The following is an 11,013-nucleotide window of genomic DNA, read 5'->3' as shown; positions in this document are numbered from 1 at the left end:
TACAGTGTATCATATTTAAAACAAAGGGAATTGACATCATTGTGAATGTGTACTGTACCATGGAACTGACCTTGTCAAATGTATATGTATCGCTCTTTTTAAATTAAATAATGCTCTATGCAAGTGGTAGCAAAAAAAAAACAGCTCATGGTCTCATTTGTTCTGCAGATGATTGCACATTGGTCAATCTATTTCTATTTGTCGACAAAACAATGTGTGAGAGTGGAGGAGAAACAGAATAGATGGAGTGTTTTTTGACAGGCTTCCTGTCAATCCCATTAGTCGGTTTTTTAATGAAAAAGTCAAATGTACCTCTCACTGTGAGCCTTTCTTTGGAAAATGTAAAAAACTAAATTCTGTTCTTCTTGATCCCTTCAACATCTACCCCTCCTTGCAGGAACATTAAAGAAGCGTGTACACAGAAGCATCAAAAGGTAAACCCTAAAAAACAGTGGATGTAGCCAAGAAGAAAAAGGTCAACTGAAAATAATTAAAAAATCACATTCTTAACTTTTTTAGATTTGTAGTGCATGGCAGATGACTATCAGTGTTGCACCGATCTCAGTAGCCGATATGTGTATCAGTTGTTTTACATCATTTTAACTCTGGTAAGCTGGTACACCTAACTTCTGATTCAGAAAAGAGGTTTCTTTATTGGGCAGAGGAAGTTGGACGAACACTTATTTGTTTTCATGGTCAAACGTCAAAAAGAAGGTGTTGGCAGTGCGTGAGTCTGAAAACATCCACAACATGCAGTTTGATCGACATGTTCCCCCCAGAGAGGGGGCTTCTAACAACAATGTGATACTCTAACTCTCATTGCTCATTTGAAAATCAGACAAAGTATGAAAAAACACCATCTGTGTCAGAATCAGCAAATAGCTAAATTGTTGTTTCAGTCTCGATTTTCCCAATCTGTGCATCTCTAATGCAAATAAATCAAATTGAGTGGAATCAAAGACATTTTGCATAGACAGAGATTTCTGGAGATTGAGGTTGCAACTTGGACCCAATCATTAGTTCTGTAAAAATCATGGATCTGCATTAAAATACACTTACTCTGGACCTTTACTTTAGAGTTAGATTTTTTTTTTATCTGACATGCTGAACATAAAATATAATAAAACCTTTGATATACTGTAGACGTGCAAACAGATCTGCAGTTTGTTGCTAAGCCAAATCAGAAGGAAACGATTGGTCTCCACATTAATAATCTGAAGAATTCCTAAAGGTCTGTGTACTTCAGTCAAACACATTACTGACATTTAAAGGATTTTCTTCCCAACATAACCTTTGCCTTACATTTTGATCTACATACCATTGTATCTGGTATCAAACTCCATCTGTTGGTGTGAAACGTAAAAGATGAAACTCTGAAAAAAACAGTCCTCTTGCTTAATGTTCCCAGCATACTTCTCTCACTTGTCTTAACGACACACATGTGGGAGGAGAGATGGTTAGTAACACTAGGTGGAGGTTACGCTTCCTGAGTGTAATCAAGTCTGTGGCTTAGCAGCAAGACTCAGTCAGAGAGGAGAGTCGTCAGAGCAGAAGAAATGTCTCTTCTGGAGGATTGTGTTGCCTTCCTTTTTTCCAGTCCCACCACTATGTTGGGGGCTGCCGCTCTCCTGCTTCTTCTCTGTCTTCTTGTTTCCAGTAGTCTCAACTCGGATGAGTCGCAGAAGGAGCCTCCAGGACCAAAACCTTTACCCCTGCTAGGCAACCTGTTGCAGCTAGACCTCAAGAGACCCTACAGAACGCTCTGCGAGGTGAGTAAAGCCCTTCAGTACAAAACATATCCAGTGTTGTCCCATCTTACGGTTCACTTGAATGTCTTTGTTTGCAGTTGTTATAGTACGATTGTAATTTTTAGCTTTCTAAGAAATATGGGTCTGTGTTCACGGTGCACTTTGGACCAAACAAAGTGGTGGTCCTGGCCGGGTACAAGGCAGTCAAAGAGGCTCTGGTCGGCTGTGCAGAAGAGTTTGGAGACAGACACATTTCCCCCGTGTTTTACGATATAAACCAAGGTCACGGTATGTCACATCTTTTCAAATCTTTTGTTCTCGCACAAAATGAAATATAACAAAAGGAGTGTTAACAACAAACTCTAAATGATCATTAGCATTTTTGTAATTGTTAATCTGTTTCATATGATGCCATTTTTTTTAATATTAGTTTTATTTTCAATCTTCACATTTCTAGTCTGAGTTGTAAACACAATTCTCTGATGAGTATCGTGGTATATCATTTGAGTCTCCTGCGCTGGTTTCATTTATTAGATGAATCCCTGATAAGTATACTTTGATAACATGTTGACATGTGGTACATATGTCATGTTTAATAGGGATTCTGTTTGCAAACGGAGAGTCCTGGAAAGAGATGAGACGTTTCGCCCTGACCACCCTGAGAGACTTTGGGATGGGCAAAAGAATAGCAGAGGAAAAAATCTTGGAGGAATGCCAGCATCTGATCCAAATGTTTGACCAGCATAAAGGTCAGAAGTAGTTAAACTCTACTGAGTAGTGCTGGTTTATAATTCCTTCCTCTTCATCTTGGTTAATCATCCTCTTTTGGTGCTGCTTCTTCTTCTTGTTTCTTCTTCTTCTACTTCTTTTGGTTCAAATAAAATATTAATTCAATACAAAACTGGACATATTACTTTCTTAAATATGTTTTTAATTAGACACACAATAAGTAATTTTTCTCATCAGTTGACTGTTACATGTTAAACTTGTTCCTACTGTGACCTACTTTTTCTTTCAACATCAACCAGGCTGACCTATTTAGGCACAGACAAAAAAGGATCAGCCCCAGTCAACAATAACCAGATTGAATTAACTTTTGCTCCTGTAAGACTGTCGCAATCCAAACAACAAATAAAAGACCTGAGTAACATGACTTAATACTTTACAAAAATACTTTACAGACTTTGGCTTCTTCTCAAATGACAGGATCAAGACAGCAGAAAATGTAAACTTTATGTAATGCACGTGAGCAGACGAGGAATAGGAGAGAGAGAAAGATCCACAGCTTCTTCTTTTGATTCCTCTTCTGTCTTCTTCTTTTTGTTGGTTGTTCTTCATCTTCTTTTGTTGCTGGTTCTTCTTGTTTCTTCTTCTTCTTTTGAACCCTTTTCTTCTCCTCTTCTGCTATGTCACTCTGATATAGCAGAAAAACAGTTGAAGTGAAGCCAATTTGAATTCACATCAGGGCTTTATAACATCTGTAAAGGAGACCCTACTTATCATTGCCAAGTCAAGAGAGGTTTGTTTGTTAGAGTAGTACAAGTTTACATTATTTATTTTTAGTCTTGATAATTTCCTCTTTTCTGTTGAACAGGAAAACCCTTCGATACATCTCATCCGACGAACTATGCTACATCAAATGTCATATCGGCCATTGTGTACGGGAGTAGGTTTGAATATGACGACCTCCGATTCACAAACATGGTGCAAACAACAAACGAGACCATACGTTTCATTGGTTCTGCACAAATCGGGGTATGCTTTTTATTTTATTTTTGATACTGTTTTAGTGCTACATTAAGTCAAGCAAAGATGGCTAAATATCTCTGTGTGCAGGATGTATGCACATTGTATGACATAATTCAAATGAAAACGAAAAGGTCTTTGGCTTTTCGTTTAACACTAGGGCAGACTTTAGTTCATACTGTGATACAGGTGGTGATCGGAGTGTTTTTTTCAGTGCAGACTGAACTTTCAGCGAGCATGACGCAGCAGCTTTATAACCAGAGCTGCCAAGTCTCACGCGTGACACCATGCCCACTATCTCTGACCCTGAGAGTCACTCAGCATCTGCACGCTGTGAAATTCACACAGACGTGTCCTAAGACCGGTTTATTGATAGATTATAGATCACTCTCTTCTCTGCTTAACTGAATTACATTTAAAAAAGATTATCGATTGAATTTTCTGTTAAAAATAATCTCTCCAGCTCTGTGCACAAAGTGTCTCTCATCCTCTGTGCGTAATGACACACTCTCTCTCTCGACCGACTGTATGAGCTCTCTCTCCCTTTCAGAGGTTGTTTTGTAGTTATTAAAAGAATAATCAACTACAACGCCAAAACTGAATCAAAATCAGGGCAACAACTAGTTTGGAGCTTGTAACAGCTTTAAAGATTCACCCCGCCACCTATCGTACTGCGCGTTCTGCCCGCTCGCCTCATTGACTGTAAACATTACGTTCACCTGCCTGGGAGCTGGAGTCTGACGTCACTTTCCTGCGCCGTCCACTTTGCCAATTCATTTTCGAGTTGGTTTGAATTATGATCACTTTTTAGCACGGCAAGTTTGAAAACGGAAAGCCAAAGACCTTTTAGTTTTCATTTGAATGATGTCATACAATATGCATACATAGAGAGTAAAAGTATAATGCAAACTGGATGACTGAATATTCATTTTAAATATAGGTCAAATAATGCACCTATATTCTGAAAATTAAAACACGTTTCTGTTACTGTATTTTCATTTTAAAATTAGCTTTTTCATTTGAATTATGATACAGATTAAGCGGGGCATTTTTTGAAAATGATAAAGCAAATGTCATTTTCTTCATTTTAATTTAGTCAAAGAATGTGCATTTTTGAAGTTGAAAACTAAAATTCAAATTAGATAAATTAATCATTTTATTTTTGAGTCAAATAATACACATATATTCTGAAAATTAAAAAGCATTTCTGTTAATGCATTTGAATTTTCAAATTAGCTTTATCATTTGAATTCTGATCAGTAATCGCTTCCATAGTAAAGGGACAAAAAACTGAAATCTAAAAATGAACGTTTGTTTAATGTATACTACATATTTTTAGTTTATTCCATTTAAACAATAATGTTTAATTAGCTCTATCATTTAATTAATATTGTAGGAAATGTTAGATGTCTAATAATAAAGTATCTGTTATTTCTCATGTAATTGTTTTGTTTCTGTATCACAGCTTTACAACATGTTTCCCAGGCTGCTCTGTTGGATCAAAAACAAGAAGCTGGTGATGAGAAATACTGCGAGGGTTGTCAAAAATGTAAAAGAGATAGTCAAGAGTCTAACAGAAACACTTAACCCTCAATTATGCAGGGGGTTTGTGGACTGTTTTCTGATTCGAAAGCAGAAAGACGATGTAAGAAAAACACATGTTCTTTTTGTCTTTTCCTCTTAAATAAAGAATAGTGTGTTTTATAAAGATATTTATATTTGTTTCTCTGAGGACACTGGTGTAGTGGACACCCATTTCAACGAGCAAAACTTGATATTTTCAATCACCAATCTGTTTGGAGCTGGTACTGATACCACGGCAACCACACTCAGATGGGGTTTTATGCTTATGGCCAAGTATCCACATATACAAGGTAAGGAGAATGACGTGGCTTATGAATTTATATTTCCACCTGCGCTAAGTTATTTAAAAAAGGCAGAAAATACAATCATGTGCTAAGATGTTCATGCTGGGCAGCCTTGTTGGCCGTGCTGTCTACTCAAGCAGCTGTTGGGCAGTTAGTTTTCGCCTTTTATGACAAGGAATGTCTTGGTCTTTCTTTTTCCCCTCTCAGTTTTTCTAGCATTTTTTGAAACAAAAGAAAAACAAACCCAGGCCAGAATATGTGCTTCCTATTACAATGACATTGAAATGCCTAGTGTACTTGAATGGTAATTTAACCATGTGTTACATTTTTTCTGTTTCTAGACACTCAAAATTCATTCAACATTTATTTAATCTGGAGAAATCAGTGAGGGCATGCACTCACTTTTCAACAATGTCAAGAGTGCAAGTGCAAATTAAATTCATGAGCTGAGTAGTTTTATAATCGTGTTTTTTTAAATCGAACACAACTCTGCAGAAGTTGATCTTCACAGAGCCACTAGCTTAGCTTTTTTATTTGTGTTTGTGTGTGTTCAGAGAAGGTCCATGAGGAGCTGGACAGGGTGTTGGGAAGCCGGGAGGTGCGGGTAGATGATCGGAAACACATGCCATACATTGACGCTGTCATCCACGAGACACAAAGACTGGCCAGCATTGCCCCCATGAGTTTACCTCACAAAACCAGCCGAGACGTCACCTTCCAGGGATACTTTATCAAAGAGGTTAGGTGCACACATCTGAGCATTGGAGATGTTTGTCATCTCTTGAAAATAGGCTTTAATTTTTGAGATTTTATATGGTGGATCTGCTTTTGCCTACAGGGGACTATTGTATTTCCTCTGCTTACGTCTGTTCTATATGATGAGAGTGAATGGGAGAGACCCTACACTTTCAACCCTTCCCACTTTCTGGATGAGGAGGGTAAATTCTTCAAGCCTGATGCCTTCATACCATTTTCTGCAGGTAAGATTTTCTGTTTAGGGTTTACAGAGATATTTAACACAGCATGATCCAGTTTGAATCCTTGCCAAATCTCTTCTGTCTTCAGGTCGCAGGGTGTGTCTTGGAGAAGGTCTGGCCAAGATGGAGCTCTTCCTCTTCTTCACCTCCATCCTTCAACGGTTCCGTTTCACTCCTCCACCTGGAGTTACAGAGGACGAACTGGATCTCACACCAGCTATTGGCCTGACACTCAACCCTTCACCTCACCAGCTTTGTGCTGTAAGTCGAGATCTGTAAAGTGGCATGATAACTGCCAGAGTTTGTAAAAAAAAACGTTAGAATAACATGAGCGGACAGTTTCTCTGTCACTCCCAAAAAAGTTACCTGAAGTGGTCTCACCAAAGGTGAATGACGTCATACATAAGTGGAGGTCGTTGACTTCACTGTAAGTCAAATCATATTTGTAGTTTGTACACATTAGTTGAAACAATCAGTAGAAATGTTTTTTAAGGTTTTTGCAAATGGGACTCCTACATTACTACTCGTTTCTACAATGAATCATATACATGAAAGGGTGCGCTTGGTTGGGTAGATACATATTTTATATTATAGAAGATGATAGAAATAGATTGACTTATCATAAAAGTCATTTTTGAGCTGCCTCTACACAAAGCTGATCTCAGGAACATCTGAAATTAAGACAAACTGCATTTATGAAACTATTTTTTATATGATTCCTGTTTGTTTTTTCTTTGAATAAAATATTAATTCAATAAAAATGTGACATATTCTTTTCTTAAATATGTTTTTAATTAGACACACAATAAGTAATTTTTCTCATCAGTTGACTGTTACATGTTAAACTTGTTCCCACATGGTCATGAGCTGGATAAAAATGAAGGGGAAACTTCATATTAAACTTTCATGACCTACTTGTTTTGACCTGTTTTGGCACAGACAAAAAAAGATCAGCCCTTATTTTTAGTCAGCACATCAGGAGTCGAGATCCCGTAACTTTAGTCCAAGAAACACACTCTGTGAGTCACTTCCAAGCCGAGAGGAGGCTTGTGGGAAATGTGAGACAAAAGAGAAAGGGCAGGCAATTTGGGAACATGTTAGAAAGCTGCTCAACCAGTTTGTTGGCTATCTCCATATACACAAAAACATGACACAGATTTTATTTCAGTGTTGTTCTCTTTATCCTTCCTTCTAGGTCAAGGGTGAGCAGCACACTTACAGTAACCTGATATGACTACAGTAGGGATCTTGTGTTGGCTGTCTGCATTCAAATGTGGTACATCAATAATAACCAGATTGAATTCACCTTTGCTCCTGTAAGACTGTCACAATCCAAACAACAAATAAAAGACCTGAGTAACATGACTTAATACTTTACAAAAAATACTTTACAGACTTTGACTTCTTTTCAAATGACAGGATCAAGACAGCAGAAAATGTCAACTTTATGTAATGCAGAAGACGTGAGCAGACGAGGAATAGGAGAGAGAAAAGTCAGACATCACTAATGGGAATGTTTATATGAACAGTTAAAAGGCCTTTCACCATAGTTATTTTATTATTGTTGACATACTGACTGTACAGTGTTTTTGCTTTTACACTGCTTTGTGTGATATTAATAAAGTTAAAGTTGTACTACTTTGCTTTGCCACCATTGCAAAAAAATAAAAATACTGTTCAGCCCTGTGTTTGTCTTCAGGCATCTCTTCTTTATCCAAACATCATACCCTGGTTTTCCAATATTTTTCCAATATTTTTCAATATTACTTTCAGTCTTTTTCATAACCAGCTAAAAATTTGCTCACAGGAGCATCAACTGTACCTACTCTTTCAGTGTAATTTGTTATATTTTCCTTTCCTTATTGATGATAGAGATAAACATGATTAAAAAAAATCAACTAAAGGAGCAAATGGAAAAAAAGGAAAAGGAAAAATAGAGACAAAGTGGAAATTGACAAATTGTCCAGATGGTGGCAGCAAAGGAAAGGTTTAGCGAATAAACCATTTGCAGCGGTCTGCTTATCTGAATGGGCCTTTTCATATGACAACAATTATGAATGGATGCATCAGATAAATCTATTAATCTGGTAATGTAGCCTATGCTATATGTTTTTGTTTAGTTCGTATAGTATTAAAATACAAGCTCATATTGTTTTGAACTGAATTCAAATGCCTTGCAGAAACTATGGACCACTTCAAACAAGACTGTCTTGAATCTGTAGATCTCTGTCTTCATGGCTCTTTTCTCTGACACAACACAATATGACATTTCCAGCCCTATTTGCAGAGGTAGGATAATAACATGGAGTTCTGTTACCAAGTTGGATATAAAGGAGATTTGGAAAAATACAACCTGTAGCATGTCCCGGACATGCAAAAAGGGGTGAATAACTTTACTATAGCTTACGGAAGCTCACCACCCATTAGTTAACTAATTAGTGAATTAAATGAGAGCTCGCTCCCTACCAACCTGCTAGTCTACTCTTTCCTAGTGGAAGGAGCTATGTAAAATGTATTCCACTAACACCCTTTGGAGGACGGATGAACAAGTTATAATCACAGCCCCATGATTATCTGCCTAACATTAATTTCTAGAATAATTAGATTCAAGAATAACCCCTGATATAGGACTCTAGATTACCCCCGGAGGGGGAATAACTGTGAACTCCCCTTGCTAGGATGTTAGGTGTGTATGAGGTGTGTAGTAAAAGTCAGTAGAAGTGTGCCGTGGTGTGACTGTTTAAGCTTACCCTCCGAGGTTCACTGGGTCCTTAAGGGAGACTCCGGTCTTTTGTGGTGTTAATGATTTCAGTCAGAAAATGATTTTAAAAAGTTTCCGAAAAAATGTATTTAAAAAACTTCAAATGATAATATAAATACAAATACAAATACAAAACAGTAAAAGTAAAAATATAAAAATGTAAAAATTAAAAGCAAAATACAAAGACCAAAGTCTAAACCCGAGAGTGTAGACACTTGAGGTTTTAAAAGATCTCGGTCTCAGAGACTAAGTCCCAAAATGGGGATTCAGAGTGACGTGGAGTCATTTAGCAAAGCAAAAAAGAACCTCGATCAGCTTTTCCACAGCGTTTTTATAGCCAGACGGTCTCTTTTTTTCAAGAATCTGTGAAACCCCAACAATGCAGATTCGCAGAAACGTGATACATACACGTGTATTCAACCAAGTTCAACCAAGTTCATATGGGGTCTTGATGTCAAGGCATACAAGGTAACACAGGTGATACTAAGTTCATATGTGGTTTTAGCTCGAAGACCGTGAACCAGGCAGATATGCAGAAACTCTGTACGCCTACGAGCTCCTATGTGGTTTTGCTAAATTGTCCGGCACACTTATCCTGACCTCAGAGGAGTGTAGGCACTGCGAGTATGTAAGTTTAACAGGTAATATAAAAGCAGAGAAAAAAAAAAAAGTTATGACATGTCAATTAAATGATAAAAGAATTAAATGATAATAAAATAAAAAGTAAATATATGAAATAAATGATAAATTGATTGAATGATAATAAAAGAAAAAGACAAAAACAAATTCAACAATTGCATAACTCTTTCTGATCTTTCAACAAACCAAAAAAAACATAAATATATTTAGTGAATTATTTTAATGCAATGTCTAAATACGTAATTATAACTTTGTGAAATCACACTTACAAACTGAATCTAAGGGGGTTTCAGTGAAGTTTGCATGCATGAAAAGAATCACACAGTTGCCATGTTGAGCTACTTGTCCCTAGAAATACACATATGTCACAACTTTGGAAGTTTGATGTGACAGTACTTCAACTTGCTTCCTTTTTAAAAGTGCCATATTCGGTTTTTCAGTTTGTTGTCACACACTGAAATGCTTTTATGTACTTTTTGCAGCCAATGTTTTAGATAAATTCTAAATATATAGGCATTTTTTAGCAAAGAGCGGGACTGGCCTATATATACTGTAGTATATGTTGGTGTGTATGGTGAAGGGTGGGCGGCCGGCAGAGAAAAGTTTAGGAACCACTACATGAAAATAAAAGTTGCACTTTTAACCAAATTACTGCAATCAAACTCTGGCCCCAGCAATGAAATTTAACTGTGTTGTTGCTAGAAAAAAGCAAAGTTGTGTTTCTCTTGTGGTGAAAAACATTATTACGCATGGGTTCGTGGAGAAGTTCGTGGTGTGAACATTTCTATTGGAAGCGAGTGAAATTCAAACTTTTTTAAAAGTTTGCAAATTGCATCGGAGAAGGTATCGTATCTTTTATGTAATAATGAAACAATGGTTAAATAAATTAAACTTTTTCAGACCTTCCATACAACTTCTTAGCTTCCAACTTACACTATTGATTGCGCTGTGACTGTTCAGTCAGTAAAGCTAAAGGTAATGTTCCCTTATACTGTCACATAGAGGTTGGGAAAAAAAAAGTGATTTATGTAAAAATCGAGATTCTTATCTTGTGAGATTTCAAATAGATTCATAACTTCCAGAAATCATTTTTTTTTTAGGCTAATCAGTCACTCCCTGCTAAGTGCTAAGGCTACTGTAGCTCTTTAACTTAGTAGAATGCCAAATAGAGTAGCAAGAAATTCAGCCAGTCTCACAGATGGAGTAGATCCTGAAGTATGTACTATTTCAAAAATAGACTTTGAATGACAGGCAAGTCCAGAGTCCGGTCCAAA

The 11,013-nt window shown here is 36.9% G+C and overlaps 1 protein-coding gene across 1 annotated transcript; it reads left to right on the top strand.

Moving 5' to 3' along the window:
- The first annotated feature begins 1,479 nt into the window (after positions 1–1,479).
- LOC132995582 (cytochrome P450 2K1-like) lies at positions 1,480–7,105 on the top strand. The gene is made up of 9 exons (XM_061065623.1): positions 1,480–1,769; positions 1,874–2,036; positions 2,348–2,497; positions 3,343–3,503; positions 4,960–5,139; positions 5,227–5,368; positions 5,917–6,101; positions 6,201–6,342; positions 6,428–7,105. Exons 1-9 carry the CDS (start codon positions 1,557–1,559, stop codon positions 6,616–6,618), a joined length of 1,527 nt encoding a protein of 508 aa, XP_060921606.1. The 5' UTR covers positions 1,480–1,556; the 3' UTR covers positions 6,619–7,105.
- Positions 7,106–11,013: the final 3,908 nt, after the last annotated feature.

The sequence above is a fragment of the Labrus mixtus genome, chromosome 20, assembly GCF_963584025.1.
Source record: "Labrus mixtus chromosome 20, fLabMix1.1, whole genome shotgun sequence".
Lineage (NCBI taxonomy): Eukaryota > Metazoa > Chordata > Actinopteri > Labriformes > Labridae > Labrus > Labrus mixtus.
The sequence above is the reverse complement of the archived record's forward strand: the minus strand, read 5'-3'. Positions and strand labels throughout refer to the sequence as shown.

Bases quoted from the DNA above. Each gene is read 5' to 3' on its own strand.
- LOC132995582 (XM_061065623.1), top strand. From the start codon at position 1,557: ATGTCTCTTCTGGAGGATTGTGTTGCCTTCCTTTTTTCCAGTCCCACC. The intron at 3,504-4,959 runs GTATGCTTTTTA...TCTGTATCACAG, and splicing joins TTGGTTCTGCACAAATCGGG to CTTTACAACATGTTTCCCAG. The intron at 6,343-6,427 runs GTAAGATTTTCT...TTCTGTCTTCAG, and splicing joins CTTCATACCATTTTCTGCAG to GTCGCAGGGTGTGTCTTGGA.